Raw genomic sequence first — 27,047 nt, forward strand, 5'->3', positions numbered from 1 at the left:
CATTCGAGAGAGGATGCAGGACAGGTGGTCCTTCCTCTTTGAGGGAGACATCGAAGAGGATGCAGGACAGGTGGTCCTTCCTCTTTGAGGGAGACATCGAAGAGGATGAAGGACAGGTGGTCCATCCTCTTTGAGGGAGACATCGAAGAGGATGAAGGACAGGTGGTCCATCCTCTGAGGGAGACATTGAAGAGGATGAAGGACAGGTGGTCCATCCTCTGAGGGAGACATCGAAGAGGATGAAGGACAGGTGGTCCATCCTCTTTGAGGGAGACATCGAAGAGGATGAAGGACAGGTGGTCCATCCTCTTTGAGGGAGACATCGAAGAGGATGAAGGACAGGTGGTCCATCCTCTTTGAGGGAGACATCGAAGAGGATGAAGGACAGGTGGTCCTTCCTCTTTGAGGGAGACATCGAAGAGGATGAAGGACAGGTGGTCCTTCCTCTTTGAGGGAGACATCGAAGAGGATGGACAGGACAGGTGGTCCATCCTCTTTGAGGGAGACATCGAAGAGGATGGACAGGACAGGTGGTCCTTCCTCTGAGGGAGACATCGAAGAGGATGAAGGACAGGTGGTCCTTCCTCTTTGAGGGAGACATCGAAGAGGATGAAGGACAGGTGGTCCTTCCTCTTTGAGGGAGACATCGAAGAGGATGAAGGACAGGTGGTCCATCCTCTTTGAGGGAGACATCGAAGAGGATGAAGGACAGGTGGTCCATCCTCTTTGAGGGAGACATCGAAGAGGATGAAGGACAGGTGGTCCTTCCTCTTCCATGTCTCCATCGAAGAGGATGCAGGACAGGTGGTCCTTCCTCTTCCATGTCTCCATCGAAGAGGATGAAGGACAGGTGGTCCATCCTCTTCCATGTCTCCCTTTTGACTGATACCTGTCCATTCAAACTCTAGACTATGGCCTGCCCAAAGTTATTAGTGCATCTGCGCCCAGCAGCCGGCAAAAACTAGAGAGAACTAGAGTCCTACCTGGGCCCTCATCAAACCCTGTACACTCAAGACACTGCCCCCCCGCTGCCACCCTTAGATCTCCATAATATGGAGCTGACCTGTTCTGACATTCCATATGTTGATCTGACCTCGACAAAACCTGTACACTCAAGACACGCTCCATATATGGCCAGTACAGAATTCATTCCATATATGTTGATATGACTCCCCATTCCGAAGAGCCAGCGCTCGCCCAGCAGTCTTCCATCACCACCAGGATGCGTGCATGCGACCTCGCTCTTTAGGGCGAGGTCAACTTCGCCTATATAACGGCCTGCAGAAAACAGGCACGCCAGCTTGACAGTTTGGTTAACCCATTCTGACCGGGCACCCATTTTGGTGTTAGCATCATGTTATGCTTTATCTATTGAAAAATAGCAGATCTACAAGCTCATATCGCGCCACCGAGTGGCGCGATACGAGCTTGTAGGTCTGCTATTTTTGAAAAAAATCGAAGAACGACTGACATTTTTAGAATCTGATCTCAGGTCAGAATGGGTTCATCAGACCAGTGTGTTGTCCAACGGAAACCTGGTATGAATCTGATCTCAGGTCAGAATGGGTTAAAGACAACGGCATCGTGTGGCCGCCGGTGCGTATACAATTGCACTTACCCAGAATCCTCAGCTGCGTGAGGGCCCCGTGCAGACCGAAGAACATCCAGAGAGGACGGGAGTTGTCCACGCACACCTGCATGCCCACGTTGGTGGCGTTGTGGCTGAGGATGACCTCCCCGTCCTGGTTCACCAGGAACCCCAGGATGTCGGCGCTCTGGAGGGGCGTGGGCACGCGGCACACCGCCCAGAACTCCTTCCTAGCGTCCACACAGATGACAGGTTGGTGTCCAACGTTAGGTTACAAGTATAGCAACAGAATGTAAATCATATCCATATTAGGGCTGGGACTAATTTAGATGAATTAACTACAGAAAAATTAATCGCGATTAACTACAGATAAATTAATCGCACCTTTTTTTTCACCGCAGAACGTTTCTCACTGGGCGCTTTTCTATAGTACTGAAAACTGGAAATAATAAAAAGTCACCCCATTTTGTGTTGCCTAGAACTGGAGGTCTGACAAAAAACTATAACAATATGAAGTAAGTACAGCTTTGTGATGTCACTGAGATGTACTTGTTACTGTTACTAATTTTCTTTCAGACCTCCAGTTCTAGGCAACACAGAATGGGGTGACTTTTTATTATTATTTCCACAACAGGTATGAATTAATGACAGTAAAATGTTGAAAATGAGTGGTATCCTGTAGTCACTATTCGTTGATTCACTGGGATACCAAAAAACATAAAAAAAAGGTTTCTCGCTGTTCTCGGGTTGAATATTGATATGCGATTAAAATGTGATTAATCTAGATTAATTCATCGCAAAGCCTCTGATTAATTAGATTTTTTTTTTTTATCGAGTCCCAGCTCTAATAGCAACAGAATCTAAATCATATCCATATATGAATCAAAGCAGGAATTGACCTATAGCAAAGCCCCTCCTCCCCAAACTGCTATGGTCCAATCACAGCTAAGCATAACATGGGTTAGACAAACCTCTCCACCAATAGTTTTCCTATATGATAAAACATTGTTTTAAAAAAGAGAAATGTCATGCACATAATTTTGCATATAATTATGGCAGGCCTAGTTGACGGATTTGGTAGAGATTTTGAAGGTCTGGTTCCTAAAATGAACCAGTATTTAATGTGTGTTCAGGAATCAGATCCTGAAGAAGATCCCAGCGATTGAAACGTTGAATCAATAAACCAGTGGAGCTGAGTTTTTTCTACCAGTGTTGCGGACTCTTATTTCTTCCTCTTGTACTGCCATTTTGTCCAGCACCTGGGCTAGAGTGGAGGTGCATGCTCCATTACCTTTGTGTGTGGATACATATAGCCCATTGGAGTCAGAACCATAAGTCCTACCTGTCCACCAGCGCCTCTGGGTTGTAGGGCAGGTCGCTGGGCCTCAGCACGGCCGGGTCGCACGACGTCACGCCGTAGGACAGCGAGCCCGAGCGCGCCGGACTGGACTTGGTGACCTTGAGGAAGACGGTCTCGCCGGTGCGCAGCGGCCGGTCGGTGAACACCAGCGTGCGTTCCTCGCGGGCGTGCTCCGAGCGCGCCACCGTCTGCTCGTCCAGCGTCTTGATGTGGGCGCCGCGCAGCTGGTGGAAGTGGAGGTCGTTCTCCATGGCGGCGGGCAGCAGGGAGGACTGCTGGAAATCGTTAAAGGGATTGTGACATTTAAAAAAAAGGTTTTGGAATTGTTCTTGTGTTTTTTAGGTTTTCTAATCTCAATTGCACCCAAAAAACATGAACTTTTAACATTCAGTAGATTTTCTGTGATCTGGGGTTTTCTGGCTCAAACAGGTGCTCTGATTTGCCGGCAGTAAGTGACATCACTTACTGCAAATCCCATATGTCAATGGGATTTACCAGCAGATGTCACTGTTTCACTGTGTTGCCTGTTTTCATTGTAGCTCAAAAGGCCCAAAAAACCCCAAAGAAAACTTCAGACCACAGAAAATCCACTGAATGTTCAAAGTTCAGGTTTTTTGGGTGTAATTGAGGTCATAAAACCTAAAATAAAAAAAAAATAAAAATAAAAATAAATGAAAATTAATGTCATAAAACCTTTAAGAAAAACAGAATCACTGAAATATTCTGTGGCTTTTTGCTGCTTTTAGCTCTGTTATCAGAAACTGTCCCAAAACTTCGGAAATGGCAGGTACTAATGAAGATCAAAATGCAAGGCTGCTGCTGTCTCTCTCCATCTCTCTTAAATGAGTTCAATTAGTCGTGCTCATGCGGATACAGACAGATATTGTACAGTAGATATTGTACAGTAGAAGCGGCTAGCAACGCTCAATAAAGAAACGAATGGAATCTGCGGAAACTCTGTTAACCTGGGTGTTTGAGAGAGTTCTTCTGGGCGATGGGATGGGAACTGTGCCAAAAAATATGGGTAAATTATCCTTCTACAGCACTGCCACCCAAGCGTGGAATGCCCTGACCCCCCTCCCTCCAATTTATTAAAAAAATTACTAATACAGGCCTGAAAATCCACCTTTTAGCAGCAGGCCCAAGGGAGAGGAAATGATCACCCCCCCCCCCGGCCCTTTTCCCCTCCCTGCACATCCTAGTGTTATTTTTTCCTGTGATGATATTTATATGATATTTTGTTGTTATTATTATTCTTGAATTGATTGCAAAGGACAATGTTTGACTGTATGTTTCTACATAATAAACTATTCAATCAATCAAACCAGTCTAATAAACGATTCAATCAATCAAACCTGGGTGTTGAGGGAGTTCTGGGGGATGGGACACGAGGAGGACGAGGAGGAGGAGGCCACGGCCGACGCCAGGTGGAGGGTGTGGCGGTGGTCGCGGTGACGGCCGTGGGCGGAGGAGGAGGAGGAGGAGCCTCTGTCCTCCTGCTGGAGGTTGAGGTCACACAGGCTGACGGAGAGGCGGGCGTCCTCGGCCTCGCGCCGCAGCGACGACTGACGCACCGCGGTGAAGGAGCGAGGACGCAGGCAGTCCGGAGGCACCATGGCACTGTCTGGAAGGAGAGAGAGAGAGAGAGAGAGAGAGACAGAGAGAGAGAGAGAGAGAGAGGATGGTTCGTCAGATTATTGCCCGATTGCATCGGTTCCCAAACCTTTGTTCTGTACAGTACGGCACATTGAGACTTTATATTCACTTTATTCGCGCTATCCTGCAAATAAATTAATTTGTCGTTTTGGAATTGAATCACAGTTGAATCTGCAAAGCGAGTCAGACGGCAAGGCAACAATGAAAGGGACCAATTTAACTAAGCGTTTCTACAAGCTGGCTATGGTGGCTCCATACGGCATGAGAAAGCATCACAGAGCTAATTTTATAAGATGAGGAGGAGATTCATCAGAGACCACAGACAGACAGTGTACTGTACTGTATGTGGTCACTCACTCTGATATCTGTTCCATATGCCGAGTCCGCTCATTTCCAAATATTATGAACAAATGTGGGCAGTGTTTTCAGTTAGAGAAAACAAATTGTAATTCCCAAAAATATATCAATACAAAAGTATGTGCAATGGTCTGTGGCAGTGTGTGTGTGTGTGTGTGTGTATATGTACGTGTGTGTGACTGTGTGTGTGCACGTACACGCACATTCATTGTCACTCCCTCTGCATGGCTATGGCCTGTATATGCACCCAGAGATGGGCAGTATTTGAAATACATGTATTTGAAATACTTTTTTGTATTTCGCTGGGATGGAAGAAATTAGATGTATTTTGTTAGATACATTTTTTGACCCAGTATTTGTATTTTGTATCAAAATACATTTTCAATGTATTTTGCCCATCTCTGTATGCACCACAGACTACACTATCCTCTCTGTAGTAGAGGCCATTTATATCTGCCAAGACATGCTCCCCATTCACACTAACAGGCAGCGCAGCAGTGACCCACACGCCCCCATTACTCCACCACTACACAGCCTCCATGACTCCTACAGGCCCCAGGATGCTTATCGGCGCCGTCAGCTGGAAACCTGGTATGTCCTCCAAACATATAGTTATATATAAGCAGACCCCCCCCCCCCCCCCCCCCAGCTATTCATTTCAATGGGAAGTTGCACACGTCTGAAGCACCCGGAAGAATGCTCTATACTTTCGCGTTCTCTTGATTTTGCCCAACCAACATTAAAAGGAAATGTAGACGCCTCATTGGTCTCTGCAGTTCGTCTGCAACGAGGGAGGAGGAAGTCTCAGGAAAGCTATGGCCAATAGCTGCCTCCATGTTGCCTTCCATTGAGATACAGACACCCCAGAGCCGGAAGAGGCTTATCTTTAAAAATGGCAACTAAAAAATACGGGGAAGCAGCTTTTTGCTTCTACGGGCCATCGGCATGGAACAAGCTCCCCTCTGTACCTTCGTCAGGCAGCCTCTGTAGACATTTTTAAAGCTCAGCTCAAGACCCACCTCTACAACATTGCTTTTAAGTGATCATATATATATATTTTGTTATTCATGTCCTCACTGTATTGCATTACTGCTTGTTTTTTAATGTCGTTGCCTTGCTTTTCTTTTATTCTCCATTGTTCTGTAAAGCACTTTGAGCTGCATTTGATGTCATGAAAGGTGCTATACAAATAAAGTTTTATTATTATTATTATTATTTATATGTCTATGTTCCAAAACGGTTACTTTTTAGAATGCAGAGGAAGAAAACAAACCAGTGTTCCAATGGATCCAATGTAGTTCAGTATTTAGTCACACGCTCTTGTTACTCTTCATTGTAGACAGACAAGACTTAACCTTACGTAAGTTATTATTGTTTAAAAAAAAAAGAAGCAGATCTTCAAATGCACTGTGCAACACATTGTAGATCTGCTGTATGCTTGTGTGACACGGTATACAACAGGGCATTCCATTATTTACAGAAAAATAAATAAATAAAATAGTTGAAATCTGGAGATACGAGGTCTCTGCCCCCGTCAGCGACGTCGTTATAGCCTCATCCCTATATAAGCCTGCCCGGTGGGATGTTTTAAGGAGACAGATGCAGCTGAAAATAACACCCTCTAAATGTGCTCTGCCTGCTCTGCCCAACCGTGGCCAGGTGGTTTTAAAATTAGCCTGCGTCCAGAGACAGACAGACGGACAGACGGACAGACGGACAGACAGACAGACAGACAGACAGACAGACAGACAGACAGACAGACGGACAGACGGACAGACAGACAGACGGAGAGAGAGAGAGAGGACCCCGTTAGCTGAAGTTAGTTAGGACCTGCGGGAGATGAGGAAGGAAGGCCAGAGTGAGGTGCTCACAGACATGCACACCATCAGGGGTCATCATGGCCACACTGGCTTGGCTTGTGGTGGACATTTTCTTTGTCAAAATATGTTTTTTTTGCCACAGACAAAATACATACAACATGAGTGGAAAATAATATTACCAGAAAGTTATAAATAATATAGCTCTGAATGACCATGACAGGTCTGCATAACTCTGAGGGTGTTCAAATGTTCATGTATACACACTCTCAAAGAGTCTTTGCTAAATAAAACATAATTTGGATAACCACCAGTGCTAGTTGGGACTCCAAATGTGCCAAAACCTAGAGAGAGACTGACTCCAGAAAACCTGGAATCTGCCCGCGGCCAAATCATATCATATCATCATACTATAATGAACCCATTCTGACCGGGAACCCATTTTGGTGTCAGCATCATGTTATGCTTTAGCTATTGAAAAATAGCAGATCTACAAGCTCATAGCGCGCCACCGAGTGGCGCGCTACGAGCTTGTAGGTCTGCTATTTTTGAAAAATCGAAGAACGACTGATTTTTTTTTTAAATCTGATCTCAGGTCAGAATGGGTTCGTCAGACCAGTGTGTCCAGTGGAAACCTCGTATGAATCTGATCTCAGGTCAGAATGGGTTAAGCCTCTGAATGAATGAATGAATGAACGTGTGTGTGTCTGTGTGTCACTGTAACTGCCGTAGCTCCTCACTGCCTGCACCAATCGCTCCCACTTTTCACACAGCCATGGACCATAATAATATGGAGGTCTTAACGCATTTTCCAATTTAACAACTTAATAAATTAATAATAAATTAATTAGTGAATTAAAAATGCGAACACGCACCCAGGGTGGCCGCAGTACCCCCTGCGGCCACAAGGGGGGGGGGGGGGCAATATCTCACAACGGGTAAAGGGCTAGTACATATAATTTTGGGGTTGGAGAACTACTGATTTAGAAGGCCTTTTTAGAGTCGGCCTCAGGTCTAAATGGGTTAAAGTAATTCATTCATTCATTCATTCAACGGAAAGCATCATGCAATAATTATTGTGGCCAGGCCTAGAGTGACCATAGCCACAAACGTGACGCTCCCTCAGAGGAACCTGTGTGACAGGCCTGCTCACCCTCCTTCTCTGTGGCCTGGGACCCAGAGAGCCTGCATGGTCTAGTCTATGCAGGCTCCAGATAAAGCTCTTAGCCTCAATTAGCAGGGCTGTCGGGGGGGGGGGGGGGCTGCCTACTATAGCTGCTCTCTGCAAACTCTACACTGTCGTACAGTGAAAGCACACACTGGCAAAGCCTCTTATGATGCTGCTGCTCTGCCGTCTCCCCCACCAGTTGAACACAAGAGGACTCAGAAAGGCTCAACGCAGAGTCAAATGTAAATCTATTAAAGTCAGCGCCGACGGATCATTTAATTATAAAGGCTGGATATGGTCACCGTTGGGCAGAAACCTGTTACAGTATGTCCATAATATTGTGTGTTTTTTCAGTCACGCGTTGAGCTTGTCGATCTGCTACTTTCGATGCTTTTGAATTTGAATCCAATAGAGACAATTATTTATGTGGGGTGCCCATATCCGAAGCGGGGTTGGCGAAAGGGCCTTTTGGTGTGGAGTTTGCATGTTCTCCTTGTGTCCCCTAGGGTAGTAGGTACCCTCACAAAAAACTACCTCTCCCTGGCCAGCTGTGGCGCCTGATTGAGGGGAAAGGAACTGATCGGAATAACATGTTCCTTCCACACGCTACGACCGGCCGGTGAAACTCTCCCCCGTCAGGTGAAAAGAAGCAGCTTGGACTCCTCATGCATAGAATGAAGCATGAGGTCAGTCCGCTGCCCCCCCCCCCCCCCCCCCCCAGGTTGTAAGAGGAAGTGTAGCGCCCAGGATTACATTTGATAATTGACACTGGGTGAAAAAGTCAAGCCTGGTAAACTAACCTAAACTCCACTATGAACAAATAAGGATACGTATGTATAATCAACATAATTTAACATTTTACACTAGCAAAGCTTCCAGAGCATAACAAATGTATCTGGTTTTGAATGCTAGACATTTACAATGTTCATTTTTTAGCCAATAATGTATTCAAAGTACATCTTCGATAATGAACTAGTATTTAAGAAAATAGCTGCCATCTTGTTGTTGCTGATGTATTATTCATGTCATATAGAAACAGTGCATACATTGGCTGTGATGTACGGACAGTTTGGACACATTGCCAATTTTATGCTTGGCAGTGACAATGTATAAAATCAGTGATGGAGGCAGCTAGGCCGGTGACGAATAGACCAGCATGTGCTCCGATACCAACGCATAAACACCGACTCACATGCACACGGAAAAAGCCGTCAATGCCGTCTCCCTAACGCCAGGGCTCCACTGGGCGCGTCTGCGTCGCGTCTCCGTCAGTGTCGGGAATGTGCCCTTTTAATCAATGGAGGGTGGCTCCACTGCCCGCGTTGCGTCGCGTCTCCGTCACCATAAAATTGAACCGGTTCGTTTTTTGACGCACGCACGCGTGACGCACGCGTGACCCAACGCGCCCAGTGGAGCCCTGGCCTAACAGTTTCACATTAGAGGTCTATATATATATTGGATATTGTCTCTGTCGGGTGGTACAAAAGTTGTACTTTGTCGGATTCGAAAATCATAACAAAATAGAAAAGTAACAGATCTACAAGCTGAAAACGTGCCGCTTCACGATGTGTTTCTAGCTTGTGAATCTGCTTATCTTTTGATGCGTCTGTGTGACGCTGAAATATGATCAAGTATAGGCTGTTAATGTATGAAGAAAACACAAGAGGGTTTCTGCCCCGGCAGGCCGGCAGGCAGCAATGATATGCTTCATCTCTGGAGCGTGGAATTAATTCCGGCTTGCTCTGTCTTTTATTTATTTTTTACGTCTCTCTCTCTCTCTTTTCATCAAAGCCACACATTCATGCACAAGCATGCATGCCATGCATCCACTACTGCAAAACACAGTCTGACAACTGGCTATAACTTGTTACAGCGATGGAGTAAGCCAGATTACATCAGCCTGAGTCTCTCTGTCACGCCGCCTGCCTGAGGAGATTACGGCGGGATCCACGGTCTATGCCGCCATTGGTTAGGCTGATCCAGCGGGAGCCACATGAATCCTCTATTTCCGGGGGTGAACATTTGGCCAAAGTTTGAAAACTACTGGTTTAACAACACATTCTGACCTGAGATCAGATTCATATGAGGTTTTCCACTGGACACACACTGGTCTGATTAACCCATTCTGACCTGAGATCAGATTCTAGAAAATGTCAGTCGTTCTTCGATTTTTCAAAAAATAGCAGACCTACAAGCTCGTATCGCGCCACAGAGTGGCGCGATACGAGCTTGTAGGTCTGCTATTTTTCAATAGCTAAAGCATGACATGATGCTGACACCAAAATGGGTGCCCGGTCAGAATGGGTTAACACATTTAGGACAGGAACACATCTGTGTCGCTTTAGCGTTTATTTAACCACTTTAACCATTATTTTAGCTGTTGAAAAATAGCAGATCCACAAGATCATTCTGTGTAAATCTTTGAATGTTGAATCTACAGTATGCTGAATATACAGTATATGCTTTCACAGCGAACATTTTAACTCATATCTTTGCTTGTGGGGAGGTTCCTGGAACAACATATTTTCAGATGGGGGTCGGTGGCCAATTAAATAATAATCTTTGGGGTCCTTGACATGAAATAGTTTGAGAACCACTGAAAAATGGAAAACCTTTCAGAAAACGGTCAGGATTTAGAAGACATTTTGTAGAATGGGCCTCATAGTCCTAAACGTGTTAAGTGGTTAAAGTCAGGATGGCCTTATGATCTGAAGCTGGATGGGGGCGTGCGAGGCAACATGCAGCACCTCAAGGGAGTTCTCCCAACAAACAAAGGAAAAGACTTTGACACCTTCTCACGTTGATTTGTTGATCAAACTATTCCCGGGAATAAGTGGTGCTGCTGATATGATGACACATTAATTATGTGCCATGCACACTGACGCGTTGGTGGAACAACCGCTTGGCTAAGCTATACCTACACAGGAGACAATACGTCTGCAGTGTGTGGACTGATGAGTCTCCGACAGTGATAACAAAATGTTAATTTGCAATTGCTAGTTCAGTCAGGCAAAGGAGGAAGCAATATACCGTCGCTGTCGGGTAGAAACCCCTTATCTTCATATTCTAAATATTTGTGTTTCTTCGCAAATTAACGCCATACTTGATCACACTAGTATACAGTGTCTCACGAAAACAGCAAAAGTAGGGGATGATCCGCAAGCTTGAAAAGTGTCCCGAAGCGAAGTAAAAGTACCCCTACCTACCTCAAAAGGGCATGCACTTGAATAAAATGTTACGTAGTTACTTCACACTAATGACTGTTGGAGGCGAACAGCCAGTTCATTCTAATGGACTGCTGAATTCCTCACAAGACGTGGCTGGTAGAGCCTGGGGGGCTATAGCAGCGTGAGACGACTGACTGTCTAGCACACTTCCACGCTGTCGGGCAGATACCTCATTTCTCCTTTTGATCCAAAATGATACGTTTTCTATAGCGCCACTAGCGGCACTATCTACGTTTCTTTAATTAATGAATACAAATTTATGTCGTCGATATAACCCAATACAATTGGGCTGGTTGTGTTTCGTCTTCCTGCTCCTTCTATTGAGACATGGTAGATGGTGTCAAAGGTCATGTCTCGCCTATAGACACAGGATCTGACATTAATTAATCAATCTATCCCCTGAGAAAGCAGGCATGCTCCATTAGCTCAATGGTAAAGAAGAATCTGCACTTGAAACCGGGTTCAAATGCGGGGGTAGAAGAGGAAAGTTACAGACATATTTTTTAAACTTTCGTTTTAACGATTTTGGACGGGAACCCCTTTTGGTGTTATAGCATCATGTCATGCTTTAGCTATTGAAAAATAGCAGATCTACAAGCCCATAGCGCGCCACCGAGAGGCGCGCTACGGGCTTGTAGGTCTGCTATTTTTTTGAAAAATCGAAGAACGACTGACATAGAAACATAGCTTTTTCAGAAAACTGTCAGGATGTATAGAAGACATTTTTAGAATCTGATCTCAGGCCTAAATGGGTTATCGGTTTTGGGACATGCCCGTACATGGTTTCTACCCGACAGCGATACGACTGGCTTTTGAGATTTCCGCCGATTATCGACACTTGAGACTCACAGTTTAACCTTAGAGGAACTCCAGAGGCGTGTTTAAGGAACGGAACAGGAGATAGAGATCATGAGCATGGCTGGAGGGGAAGGCGGACGCTTTTCAGACGGGGCATTTAGTCCGACATTCATCCTCATGTCGGACTAGCGTCTGCTAGCGCTGCGCTGGAGTGCTTCTCAAAGTGGTGTCCAGGGACGCCCAGGGCTCCGTGAGGGGGGATTCCAAATGGACCCTTACAGGTCTGTAACTCTGAGTGAATAAATGGAACCAAATGGACCCTTAATGCTCACGCATACTTCCGTTTTTAGGTGACTGACCGCGGTGGTTGGGAAAACTACAACAACCGCGGTGAAGGGACTCAGCGCTGACCGCTGAGCGCTCACCCCAACACACCTCTCTTATGTTTACTAACCACAGACGAGGTGAGTATAGCTTATCACCTAAAACAAGCCTGTCACTCTGAGAGTGCATAAAATGGAACCAATTGTTTATTTAAGAGATTTGCTGCAACCCCATAACCCTGTGCGCTCCCTTAGGTCATCGGGGAGGGCCCTCCTAGTTCCTCCTGCAACGCGTCTGGTCACTCGGGGTGGCCGGGCCTTTGCGGCTCGGGCACCTTTGCTCTGGAACTCCCTGCCTTTGGCTCTTAGATTAGCAGAATCAGTGCCTTCTTTTAAAACGCTTTTAAAAACACATCTGTATGCCAAGTGTTTTTCCTAATATTGTTTTTTATTGTTTTATTGACCTGTTATTTTCTTCATGCTTTATTATATCTGATGTCCTGATGTTTTGTTGTTTTTATGATTACTGTTTTTATAACCTGTCTGTAAAGCACTTTGTAACTATACGTTTGGAAAGGTGCTATACAAATAAAATTCATTCATTCATTCATTCATAAAAAGGGCCCAATCCATGCCGTGGTGTGAGCTTGTACATCTGCTATATCTACAGTTTTTGAAAAATCTTGAAAGTGTGAGAACTACCGATTTAGAAGGCATGGGTAGAATGAGCCTCGGGTCTTACTGGTTTAAGGGGGGGGGGGGGGGGGTCCTTGAAATGTAACAGTGTGACACACACAAACACACAAACATCACACACTCGCGCACGCACGCGCGCGCACACGCACGTCCATCTAGAACCTGGCCATCTGCCCTGCCTCTCCGTGGTGCACCTGCTCTCCTTCTGGGACAGATACGACCTCTTTGTTTCCCATCACTCAGCCCCCCCCTTTTCACCCCCCTTCCCCCGCCTCTCCGATTGGTAGAGGCCAACGACATGAGTCCTTCTGAAAGAAGCTCACACACTTTGTATACTCCGTATGTATGCACTGTAGTGCAGCAGTGGACTACACTGCAGCTGCGCCGCACGCACGCACGCACGCACGCACGCACACACACACACACACACACACACACACACACACACACACACACACACACACACACACACACACACACACACACACACACACACACACACACACACACACACACACACACACACACACACACACACACACACACACACACACACACACACACACACAGAAGTATTGAGATGTTTTAAAGTGATACCACAAGATTCAGAATTCGACTTGAGTAAAATAACAAAAAGAATATGCCCATTAGCATCGACATATTGTTGCTGTCGTCGGGCAGAATAAACCTCTTACAGTGTAGGTGTATCTCCGTATTCAAACGTGTCACACAAAAGCATCAAAAGTATAGAATACAGTAAAAAAAAATGTAAAGCGTAAAAATACAAACATTTGTCAAAAGTAGCTAATCTACAAGTTCACAACGAGTTGTTAAGCTTGTCAAACTGTTTATTTAAAGGACCTATAACATAACATTTTGTGTTTTTGGGGCTCCCATGTGTGTTTTCTATCCCCACAAATAACCATTTTTGAACAATCAGGCTTTCATGTCATATGGGTCTTTTAATGGAAATTGCTCTCAGGAACAGCTCGGCTGATTTTGGCCTCATCGTGATGTCATCAATGTCACCCTACTTTGTATAATTCCTCCTCTTCTTCAGTCTTCAGTTCCAAATTTGCATTTCCACTTTGTTTACAATGTCCACCATTGTTGATTTTCCAAGCTGGCATGGAATGGAAACAAGCCTGGTTTTATCTAGCATCAGTATTATAATGACTCAAATATTAAATAATCTGTATATCAGCAGGACATTGTGATACTGCAGCTAAAACTGCTTTCAAAGTCCAGAAAGAAATGACAAGGCCTGGTTATATCAGAGTGGTGATTGAGGCTCAAACCATTAGAAGTAAGTTTGAGGGACATAGACAATATGATTATTAAATATTAAAAGCAGTTTTAAAATGCATGTTATTTGCGCTTTAACAGTTTCCGTGCTTTGAATGGATTACTCCAGGTTAATGTCGCTGCCATATCGGACATACGCGACTTTTGTTTTATGTGTTTAATCCGCCGTAATGTAATAAATAAAAATAAAATCCTTCTTCGCCGCGGAGAAAGAGAGTAGATGCATTCGTGTTGACGATGAAACCGGAAATCGTCACATGCTGTGGGCTGCTAGGGCTTCTGGGAAATTGAGGCAATGCAAACGAATGGGGTTCAACGCCTCATGGAGGAGGGTCCTGTGCTGTGTCTTCCGGGTGTACCAAGATGGCGGGTGGTGCTGCCGTTCATAACAAACGGGGGGAGCTTTTTTCGCTCGATTTCGCGGATTAAAAGCCCACATAATTCAGCGTATGCTCTAAAGGTAATACAACAATCTCGGCAGTGAAGGGGGGTTGATTAAAAGTCTGGTAAATCGTTTTCCGCAGTCAAACTGTTAAGTAAAGCTGTCAAATAAATTCAGCATTTTTTGCTAGATTTCTCTGAGATGTAGGGGAATAGGTATAAGTAAGTATAATTTAGTAAAAAATAAAATAAAAAATAAAGTAAATGTAACCCAAAACCTTTACTCAAGTACAGTACTTTTACTGGGAGGGGATGGAGAACTAAACCCAAATCACATCACAAGCTCTTCACAGAAATCCGGGCGTGTTCAAATTAATTTAATTTACAAACAGCACTGCACCTGTTGGGCTGAACCACTAATGCATCCATAGAGGGAGGGGGGGGGGGGGGGGTCACCTCCTTTCTAAACCCTCTGGATGGATGCCTTCCATCAAATCCACTACAGACAGACATGGACTTTTTTATATACGTCACTGTCCGGTTGAAACCTTGTATGTCCCAAAACCGTTTGTTATTATTAACCCATTCTGAACAGGAACCTGCATTTTGGTGTCAGCATCATGTTATGCTTTAGCTATTTAAAAATAGCAGATCTACAAGCTCATAGCGCGCCACCGAGTGGCGCGCTACGAGCTTGTAGGTCCGCTATAATCTGATCTCAGGTCAGAAAGGGTTAATCAGACCAGTGTGTGTCCAGTGGAAACCTCGTATGAATCTGATCCCAGGTCAGAATGGGTTAAAAAAAATAAAGAAATTGCGAGATTGGCTAAAGTCTCTACTTTTGTGCGACACTTGTATAATTAAGTAGGGTGTTCATTTACGAAAATATGGAGATACGAGGTATCTTGCCCGACGGTGCCAATGTTTTTCCGCCCCCCAACCCCACTCCCCCCCAACCCCCCAACCCCACTCCCCCCCAACCCCCCAACCCCACTCCCCCCGAGTATTTTCTGATTAGGATAATTCGGCACCTGTTGGGCTAATCCAACAATAATACTGGGCCTGGAGGGGGAATGGAAGTGGAGAGAGAGAGAGAGAGAGAGAGAGAGAGAGAGAGAGAGAGAGAGAGAGAGAGAGAGAGAGAGAGAGAGAGAGAGAGAGAGAGAGAGAGAGAGATAGAGAGAGCTTGTGTTTTGGCCAGCAGCGCATGGCGGCCACGCGCACACTTGGCTCGTGTTCCAAGTGTTTTTGATTAGCTCGCGATGCGGACTAGCTAATACCGCGCGCGGCGCGTGGGGAGGCTGGCTTAGCGTTAGCGCTGGAAGAAGTACTCAGTACTCTGAACAGTATATCTGTTCTACTTAACCCATTAAGACTACCAGGCCGATTCTACAGAAATGCAGTAGGAAAGCAAGAGTTCTCAAACTTTTTTGTGCCAACTTACTTAAAGGACCCCCAAATTGATATAAATTTGGCTGCGGACCCCCATTTTGAAAAATAATAATAATAATAATAATAGCAGATACATCATATACAAGACAAGATACAGTACAAGGTGCGCTGCGAACTTGTATATCTGCCATTTCCGAATAGCCAATGCTAAAATCTAAAATCTAAAATGAGGAGAAGCATTTCAAGTATCGAAAAGTAAAATACAAGCATCTCGAAAGTGTACTCGAGTATAGGCCTATACCAGTCCTAGAGTAAATGTAACTAGATTACTTTCCTCCCCAGTGAAGGCTTTGCTATGGCTGGAGCAGACTGAACGTGCCATGGAGTCATGGACTGAGCCAAGGTCGGGAGAGGTCGGCGGAGAGGAGAGGAGAGGAGGGGAGGGGAGGGGAGGGGAGAGGAGAGGAGAGGAGAGGAGAGGAGAGGAGAGGAGAGAGGAGAGGAAGGAGAGGAGAGGAGAGGAGAGGAGAGGAGAGGAGAGGAGAGGAGAGGAGAGGAGAGGAGAGGAGAGGAGAGGAGAGGAGAGGAGAGGAGAGGAGAGGCGGTGGCTCAGGGGTTAGAGTGCCTGGATGGTAACCGTAAGGTTGCCAGTTCGAACCCGGGCTCCCCCAGAGTTACTGTCGAAGTGTCCTTGAGCAAGACACTGAACCCCTAATTGCTCCCGATGTGCTAGTTGGTGCCTTGCATGGTTTCCGCTGCCATCGGTGTATGAATGGGTGAATGTAATGCACAATCTCTGTAAAGCGCCTTGGATAAAGGCGCTATATAAATGCACCATTTACCATTTTAGAGGAGAGGAGAGGAGAGGAGAGGAGGAGAGGAGAGAGAGGAGAGGAGAGGAGAGGAGAGGAGAGGAGAGGAGAGGAGAGGAGAGGAGAGGAGGGGAGGAGAGGGAGCGGTGGATTTACAGTTAATTCTCTCTCTCTATCCCCCTGGCCCAGCCCTCAAATCATCCACCAGAGGGAACACATCGTCGGCGCTTTTGGGTGGAAACCTTGTATGTACAAAAAAAAAGGTCTCCTTATTTTAAACAAACTAAAGCTCACAACGCGTCGCCATGCGTGAGCTTGTCGATCGCCTATTTTCACTAGTTTTGTGCGGCGACGAAGTACGACATTAAATTACCCCCAATCCAAAAAAATTAAATCATAAAAAAGTTGAAATATGGAGATAACAAGCTAGGTTTCTGCCCGACATGGACGACATCTAACTGGGGCTTATAGCTCTATCCACAATGTCTCTAAGGGACACATCTGATGTAAGTGGAGAGAGAAACGGTGAAATGACTGAGGAGAGCCAGAGCAGAGGAGTGGAGGAGAGGATTAGACCATTCTGAACGGGCACCCATTTCGGTGTCAGCATCATGTTATGCTTTAGCTATTGAAAATAGCAGATCTACAAGCTCATATCGCGCCACCGAGTGGCGCGATACGAGCTTGGTAGGTCTGCTATTTTTTGAAAAATCGAAGAACGACTGACATTTTTAGAATCTGATCTCAGGTCAGAATGGGTTCATCAGACCAGTGTGTGTCCAGTGGAAACCTCGTATGAATCTGATCTCAGGTCAGAATGGGTTAGAACATGAGATAGAGGAGAGCCCTGGATACTGTACGGTGTGTACACGTAGGATGTCCTCCTCACCGTGGGGGTGGAAACCTTGTACGTCCAATAACATCAGGACAGAACCTACTGTATACCCCTACCGTACCCACCCACAATATCATGGACTGTTGTTCATTCTCTCGCTGCCTTCTGGTAAAAAGCGTTGCGCAGCAACCGGTACAGAGCAGTCCGATTTTGCAAGAGTTTCTTGAATTCCACAAACCATCGTGATTTCCCACAATATACAAGCCAAAAGTGCAATGATTCTCCTTTCTCTGTATGTATGCCTGCCGAGGACGCCTTGCCTGTGCAATGTCTCATTATGAACAGACTGTGGTTTTATTAGTGGGGATTCTTAGTGTTGTAGTGTTTAGTATATTCTTTTTAACTAAGTAGTGGTTAGGGTCTAGGTTTATTATGCAAAGCCAATTATTTAATGTAATTGTTTGAATGGCAATAAAAGCTATCTATCCATACGCCGACACTCGGGCCTGACTTTTCATTTCGTTTCACTTCATTATTCAGACTGATTTATTTTTATTTTTATGGTATAGCGATTTCAGGGCTGGAGCCAGGCTAATCTATCCATCTATGTGTTTCCATAACTGGACAGGGGAGGGGAGGAGAGGAGAGGAGAGGAGAGGAGGAGGAGGGGAGGGGAGAGAGAAAGAGAGAGAGAAGAGAAGAGAAGAGAAGAGAAGAGAAGAGAAGAGAAGAGAAGAGAAGAGAAGAGAAGGAGAAGAGATGAGAAGAGAAGAGAAGAGATGAGAAGAGAAGAGAAGAGAAAGAGATAGAGAAGAGGAAGAGAGAGAAGGAGAAGAGAAGAGAAGAGAAGAGGAAGAGAAGAGAAGAGAAGAGAAGAGAAGAGAAGAGAACCACGCTACGGCGCGGGGAGAGAGTAGATAGAGAGCAAATGAGATACGTTGAGAGAGATGAACGTGCAGGGGTGGAGGTGGGGGGAGTACGGATAACGAGCCAGAGAGAGAAAGATGCAGAGGCGGAGAGAGGGGGGCGAGAGAGAGAGAGAGAGAGACAGACAGACAGAGAGAGAGAGACAGACAGACAGAGAGAGATGAGAGAGACAGACAGACAGAGAGAGAGAGATTACGGTTCACTGACAAACCGTAGAATGTAGAAAGCTCAAGGAAAGCCGAGGCGGGAGATGAATGTAAAGGCTGTGTTTTGCTCCCTGGCTGACACACTGACCCAGTCCTGTCCTCACTGGGAGCCAGTTAGTTAGTGGGCTTCTGGGATATACTGACCCAGATCCTGTCCTCACTGGGGGCCAGTTAGTTAGTGGGCTTCTGGGATACAACTGACCCAGTCCTGTCCTCAACTGGGGGCCAGTTAGTTAGTGGGCTTCTGGGACACACTGACCAGTCCTGTCCTCACTGGGGGCCAGTTAGTTAGTGGGCTTCTGGATATACTGACCCAGTCCTGTCCTCACTGGGGGCCAGTTAGTTAGTGGGCTTTCTGGGACACACTGACCCAGTCCTGTCCTCACTGGGGGCCAGTTAGTTAGTGGGCTTCTGGGACACACTGACCCAGTCCTGTCCTCACTGGGGGCCAGTTAGTTAGTGGGCTTCTGGGACATACTGACCCAGTCCTGTCCTCACTGGGGGCCAGTTAGTTAGTGGGCTTCTTCTGGGATATACTGACCCCAGTCCTGTCCTCACTGGGGGCCAGTTAGTTAGTGGGCTTCTGGGATACACTGACCCAGTCCTGTCCTCACTGGGGGCCAGTTAGTTAGTGGGCTTCTTCTGGGATATACTGACCCAGTCCTGTCCTCACTGGGGGCCAGTTAGTTAGTGGGGGCTTCTGGGACACACTGACCCAGTCCTGTCCTCACTGGGGGGCCAGTTAGTTAGTGGGGCTTCTTCTGGGATATACTGACCCAGTCCTGTCCTCACTGGGGCCAGTTAGTTAGTGGGGCTTCTGGGACACACTGACCCAGTCCTGTCCACACTGGGGGCCAGTTAGTTAGTGGGCTTCTGGGACACACTGACCCAGTCCTGTCCTCACTGGGGGCCAGTTAGTTAGTGGGCTCTCTTCTGGGATACACTGACCCAGGTCCTGTCCTCACTGGGGGCCAGTTAGTTAGTGGGCTTCTTCTGGACACACTGACCCAGTCCTGTCCTCACTGGGGGCCAGTTAGTTAGTGGGCTTCTGGGGTATATACTGACCCAGTCCTGTCCTCACTGGGGGCCAGTTAGTTAGTGGGCTTCTTCTGGGATACACTGACCCAGTCCTGTCCTCACTGGGGCCAGTTAGTTAGTGGGCTTCTGGGATATATAGGGCAGTGGTTCACTGTACTGAACCCCCTGGATCAGGGAGTCAGGGAACACTATAGGAAACGGTCAAAAAAGCGTTTGCGTTCCACCCATCTGACCGCGTTCCCGTGGTTAAGTGGACCGCGTGTCATTTTCAGAGCCTGGTTATTTGATCGATCGATCCGGCTTGGATCAATGCAAACTAACGTGATACGTTAGTTATTAGATCGATATCACAAAGAACACAGACTGTTCAAGGTTTCCCGATATAAGCCAAATATAGCTTAATTTCGGAGGCTCCTTGACATTAATAAGATTAACCCATTCTGACCGGAGCACCCATTTTGGTGTCAGCATCATGTATGCTTTATCTATTGAAAAATAGCAGATCTACAAGCTCATATCGCGCCACCGAGTGGCGCGATATGAGCTTGTAGGTCTGCTATTTTTAAAAATCGTAGAAACGACTGACATTTTTAGAATCTGATCTCAGGTCAGAATGGGTTCGTCAGACCAGTGTGTGTCCAGTGGAAACCTCGTATGAATCTGATCTCGAGGTCAGAATGGGTTAAGAACTGCTATAGCCCCATATAAGCACATATCTCCCCTGGCCAACAGGGGGGATTTCTTTTGGAGGAGTGGGCCCCCGAACGTCGAAAAAGAAAAAAACAAACGTTGGCTCTGAAAGAAAATATATTCAAAGCTTTGTGCAGCATTTTCACGATAAAAAAAAAAATAGCAGACCTACAAGCTCATAGCGCGCCACTCGGTGGTGCGCTATGAGCTTAGTGTAGATCTGCTATTTCTCAATAGCTTATAGTATAACATAATGCTTAGTTAAAACCACCAAAAGGGGGTTCCCGTCCAGAATTGGTTAAATGTGTCTCATGCAACGGACCAAATCCCAGACAGGACAAACCAGTTCCAAACTGTAGCTTTAACAGTGTGATTGTGCAAAACATGCCAGAGTTTGGCTTTCATGTTGTGTTTTGCGTTTTTTGGCCCAACATTTCCAATCACAGCAGGTGATTAACTTTAATTGCTTTCAGCAGAGCATTTGATTAGGCGGCAGCACAGACATTTCTCTAAAGATGATGTCTGCTGCTCTAAACAACACACTCCAGCACGTTCAAACAGAGGCGGTAACTAAGTGCATGATGTACGCAAATACTGTAGTAGTGAGTATTTTTTACATTACTTTAGTCCATGTGTCAATACTTCTACCCCACTACTACGGAGGCAGATATTGTACTTTTTTACAATTATTCTAAATGTGGAGAGTTTTAACTAGAGTTTTAAAGATGCATTCCATGCATCCTCTCTTCATAATGTAAATAATATCCCAAGCGGCACACTTTACTACTCATTTCGATGGAAATAAGCAAATTAGCACAACACCCCATAGCCCCATTAAATTCCCATTCAATTAAATGCAATTAATTGAGGGCTTATGGTAGGGGAAATAGCCAATAAGGAGTTTTTGCACAAAAAAACCCCACCTGGACCTCTTTGGTGGGGACGTAACAACTACAAAGAAAGGTAAGAAAGCCTTCTAGCATGGAATTCTCCTTTAAAGTAACAATATAGTTAATATAGTATATTATACAGTATAGTAATATAATAAAGATCTAATGGAAAACAGCCGATCCACTACAGGCTCACTACACTACACTGTCACCATTTTCCAAACTCACCTCAAAACACACCTGTTTAGGCAGGCCTATATGACTCTGTGTGACCTCTAGTGTCTTCTGCTGCAAGCTGTGTTTTGTTCTGCTTTTAACTGTGTTTTTGTACTGTTTTAAACCTGTACGGCGACCTTGAGTGCCCTGAAAGGCGCCTTATAAATAAAATGTATTATTATTATTATTACTGTGGTACTGATAAAACGCCCCGCGACTCTGCCATGACAAAAGGCCACTTGGCCCAAATGTGTCTGAAGCGTTCTCTTTCCTTCTCTCTTTCCCTGTTTATTCCGTTTCCTCCCTTCATGAGAGGGTCACGACTCAGCCAGGCCCTTACCGGCCCACCCAAGCCCACCAAGTCCCCCTTTTTGCCATCTCCGGTCTCAAATCCAGCTGGTCACAATAAATAATGGTGTGTCGAAATGGTGCGCCAAATGGAATGCGGGGTGTGTCGCCGGCGTCACATACCAGACTTCTATGGCTACTAGATAGTTTAGTGGATCCACATCAAGATGAATCTTGGAACCCACACAGTCAAGTGCTGAGTGTTAATTTCACCCTGAGAGCACAATGGAACCAACGTGGTTCTCAAAGTTGGCAGGGATCGACCCCCAGGGTTCGTTGAGGAGGGTGGTTCAAATTGACCCTTACAGGTCTGTAACTCAGAGTTATGGGAGGGTCCAATTGGTTCAATTGTTACACTCTCAGAGTTCAATGAACACTCCTGATTTGACGTGTGTACAGTATGAGTACGATTTAGTATTTGGAACACAGGAAAAGACATGTGGCGGGTTCAGGAAAAGCAACATCAGGAAACGTCACATAAATCTGCATGCAGCCGTGCTCGGCTTAAGCTGTAATGAAAGATTATGTACTGAAGGCTTCACTGTCATTCAAAGTTCAAACACAGCTCCTTTCGCTAAAATATTGCCATTTTTGCCTTTTGAAACGAGGAAAAACGAGCGACAACACCAGATATATAATATATATATCCAGCCATAAAAAGCCAATTCTAAATGCCAAATGTTAACAGAATCCGTTTGGTCTCCTTCTCCTCGCTTTTTTTTGTTGTTGACCAAAGCGCCACTGAAAATGTCATTCTCCTACTCTGCACCCACCTTGGGCATGGAATAAGCTGCAAATGTGTCTAAAATTAGACACATTTATATCCATTTATAGGCATCATAAAGGATGTGGTGATGGAGGCAGGTGGCTGTTTTCTTTTTCCTGAGAGGGAAAAGAGCTATGTTTTAAAAGCCTGTTTGTCTGGTTTATTATGCGTTCTATTTTTAACATGATGTTGCATCATGTTTGTGATTTGTGTTGTGATTATATACAGCTGCTATAGTACCTTAAAGGACAACTTTAGTTTTTTTCAACCAAGGTTCATGTTTTAGGTTGTTATTAGAGAAAGTAAAAGGTGAGAGTTAATTTTCTTTCATTTGCTGCTTTCTTTCATTTTAGGGATTTTAGCTCTTTTGGACAGGGGGGCGGGGGCATTCGAGCATGGGGCTAAATATGTATTTTTTTTACAACATTTTATGGTGATTTATTTTTGTATTATTTACTATAGTCCTAATAAACCCCAGGAAATTACATCTGGCCACAGAAGATCACAGGATCTACTGAATGTGAAGGTAGCCTACTGGGGGAAGGCTTATACTGTGTGTATAGGCTCAATATGTCAGTTTGTCACATTCAATAGATCCTGTGATCTTTTGTGGCCAGATGTAATTTCCTGGGGTTTATTAGGACTATAGTAAATAATACAAAAATAAATCACCATAAAATGTTGTAAAATATATACATATTTAGCCCCATGCTCGAATGCCCCCGCCCCCTGTCAAAAAGAGCTAAAATCCCTAAAACTAAAGAAAGCAGCAAATGAAAAAAATCATCTTTTACTTTCTCTAATAACAACCTAAAACATGAACCTTGGTTGAAAAAAACTAAAGTTGTCCTTTAAAGACAGGTCTCTTTTAAAATATACGTCGTTGTTGCTGCTGTTGGGCAGAAACCTCTTATCTCCCATGATTTAACCTTTCATACCACATCATACGACAGTAGTAAGTAAGGCAAGCTAGAACAATATTGAATGTGTGAGAACCGCTGATTTAGAAGGCATTTGTAGAGTAGGTTTCACCGTTTCAGGTCTTAAAACCCATTCTGACCTGACGTCTAAAATCATTACAATTTTCTGAAAGATTTGAGGCACATTTTAACGATTTTTCAAAAAATAGCAGACCTACGAGTTCATAGCGCGCCACTCGGCTGCACAATAATAATAACATGTATGTATCTTTCTTCTAATGACCCATATATGGAGTTCTTTGTCAGGCATGCCCAAATATGGAGTCTATGCGCAGACGTCAGATCATCATGTGATGTCAGAACAGGCCAGTCTGAGAGACTTTTATAGCACATTTATAGATAGATTTCTGGATTGAGGCTTTAAAGGTTTTATGACATTCATTTTCATTTATTTTTATTTTAGGTTTTATGACCTCAATTACACCCAAAAAACCTGAACTTTGAACATTCAGTGGATTTTCATTGGTCAGTAGTTTTCTTTGGGGTTTGGAAGCCTTTTGAGCTACAATGAAAACAGGCAACACAGTGAAAACAGTGACATCTGCTGGAAAATCCCATTGACATATATGGGATTTGCAGGCTCTTACATCACAAACTGACGGCAAATCAGAGCACCTGTTTGAGCCAGAAAACCCCAGATCACAGAAAATCTACTGAATGTTAAAAGTTCATGTTCTTTGGGTGCAATTGAGATTAGAAAACCTAAAAAAAAATAAGAACAATTCCAAAACCTTTTTTTTTATGTCACAATCCCTTTAAGCGTACTATTTCATACTGAAGTCTGCACGTTTGTCCTAGCTGGCGGTTATGTGAATATGTGAATGGTTTTATCTCAGTCAGTCAGTCAGTCAGTGTCTCTGGGCTGCATGACTGTAGCACATAACGTGGATTCACTCACGCCTCCGGGGGAGGAAGCCAGAGTGAATCCACGTTATCAGTACATGGCCAAAGCCTGCAGGCTAGGCTGCATGAGGGAAGCATTCCAGACCTTCTGCTAATAGACCGCTATGGTTCCAGATGACTTCATGTTATTGCAGGGCTGAGATGAGGAGCCAGGGCGTGCGTGCGTGTGTGCGTGCGTGCGTGCGTGCGTGCGTGTGTGCAATGTGGACAAAGCCGACAAACAGCAGGCAACACAACTACTGCACACTCCGCTGGAAACATCCAAGTACATTTACTCAAGTACTGTGCCACTTAAACACCATATGGCTGTCCCTATAGTAGTGTCTTTTCTGTTTTCTGTTATTGTGGGGCAAGTGTTCGCTGAAAATAGCAAAGCGCATGGTGGATGCTGGGGTTTAAGGCGTCAAGTAAGATGTTGAGGTACTTATGGTTATGGTTGGGTCTACTGTATAATGTGTTATTACTGTATAACCACAATTATAATGCATTATAATGCACTTATATGGCATGCTATAGCCTAATTATTTTATAATTTTGCATAAAAAAACGTATAAGGTCTATTAACCCATTCTGAACAGGAACCCATTTTGGTGTTTAGCATCATGTTATGCTTTAGCTATTGAAAAATAGCAGATCTACAAGCTCATAGCGCGCCACCGAGTGGCGCGCTACGAGCTTGTAGGTCTGCTATTTTTGGAAAAATCGAAGAACGACTGACATTTTTAGAATCTGATCTCGGGTCAGAATGGGTTAATCAGACCAGTGTGTGTCCAGCGGAAACCTCGTGTGAATCTGATCTCAGGTCAGAATGGGTTAAGTATTCTATATAGGGACGTCCTGATCACGTTTTTTTGCTTCCGATCATTTGAATTTGAGAATCTGACGATACCGATTTTCCTGATACGATATTTTTATTATGCCATATTACAATAGTAAAATATTCCAAATCACAGACAATATCCAGTCTAATATCATAACATGGATATAATATTGATACAGGAGATGTCCCGATCATGTTTGTTTGCTCCCGATCCGATCCCGATCATCACATGATCGGATCAACCCTAATTCTAACTAATAATAATATAATAAGTATATAAGTGCTGGTCATAATGCCTTATAAACTCAGCACAGTATAACTACCAGGTTATAAATGGTTAAAGGTTTTATGACATTCATTTAAATTTATTTTTATTTTTCGTTTTTCTTTTAGGTTTTATGACCTCAATTACACCCAAAAAACCTGAACTTTGAACATTCAGTAGATTTTCTGTGGTCTGGAGTTTTCTTTGGGTTTTGGAAGCCTTTTGAGCTACAATGAAAACAGGCAAGACAGTGAAAACAGTGACATCTGCTGGCAAATCCCATTGACATATATGGGATTTGCAGGCTCTTACATCACAAACTGCCGGCAAATCAGAGCACCTGTTTGAGCCAGAAAACCCCAGACCACAGAAAGTCTACTGAATGTTAAAAGTTCAGGTTTTTTGGGTGCAATTGAGCTTAGAAAACCTAAAAAAAATAAGAACAATTCCAAAACCTTTTTTTTAATGTCAAACAATCCCTTTAAGTTAATTCTTCCACCAATACTGCAGACAGTGTGAGTCATTCAGCTGGTCTGAAGGACTTCCCAACGTTATCATGGACATATACTATTAGGTGTGTAATAAAAGCTGTGATCTGGAACTCATTTTAACAATTTAAGCACAATATACTTACGACAAATGATAAGAAAAAAGATAAAATAAATAAAAATCAATGCCACTTAGCTATTTTTTGTTCAATTACAAATTTCTTTTGTACTTTTATTTTATCCAGGGTTAATGCGGTTATTGAATAACACATCGAGACCTGAGGCCGATTCTACAAATGCCTTCTAAATCAGTAGTTCTCACATTTAAGAGTATTCAAAAATGTTCAAAAAAGAAGATATACAAGCTGGCGGCGCGTCACTTCGTGCCATACTGTGAGCTTGTACATCTGCTATTTTTGATAGCCAACGCAACACTTTCCTGGTTTTAATGAGCTAAACCGCTCTTTTTCAAGGTTACAAGGTTATGGATTATGTGTTTCGATTGGCTCCTCAGAAATCGTAGCAGCATTTGAGGATGCTCATAATAATGCAAGCAACCCAAAACAAACTCCCTCATCCAGATCTCATGCCATTAACACACTGCGTTAATACGATTAGACTCTACACAGCTGCCTCTAATTGGGTTTCCTAGTCACATATAATGACCAAAGTGAGTCTTTGCGGAGGGAATGTTCCCGTTCTGTTAGCAACACAACGAGACCATGTGGTTCAGTTAGATTTAATATGAAAACAGCTGCACCTGGTGCTTCGACAGAGAGAGACCCGCTATGGTAC

General features: G+C 44.5%; 1 protein-coding gene across 1 annotated transcript in view; it reads right to left on the reverse strand.

The window, feature by feature from the left end:
• Window positions 1-27,047, reverse strand: part of neurl1aa (neuralized E3 ubiquitin protein ligase 1Aa) — a gene marked incomplete at its 5' end in the record, with an annotated part of 102,233 nt that overhangs the window by 19,922 nt on the left and 55,264 nt on the right. The window contains 3 exon segments of the mRNA XM_083765612.1: window positions 1,619-1,818; window positions 2,931-3,223; window positions 4,304-4,572. Coding sequence (XP_083621738.1) covers window positions 1,619-1,818; window positions 2,931-3,223; window positions 4,304-4,572 — 762 coding nt within the window.

The sequence above is a fragment of the Protomyctophum parallelum genome, assembly GCF_964188405.1.
Source record: "Protomyctophum parallelum genome assembly, chromosome: 5".
In the NCBI taxonomy this organism is placed as follows: domain Eukaryota; kingdom Metazoa; phylum Chordata; class Actinopteri; order Myctophiformes; family Myctophidae; genus Protomyctophum; species Protomyctophum parallelum.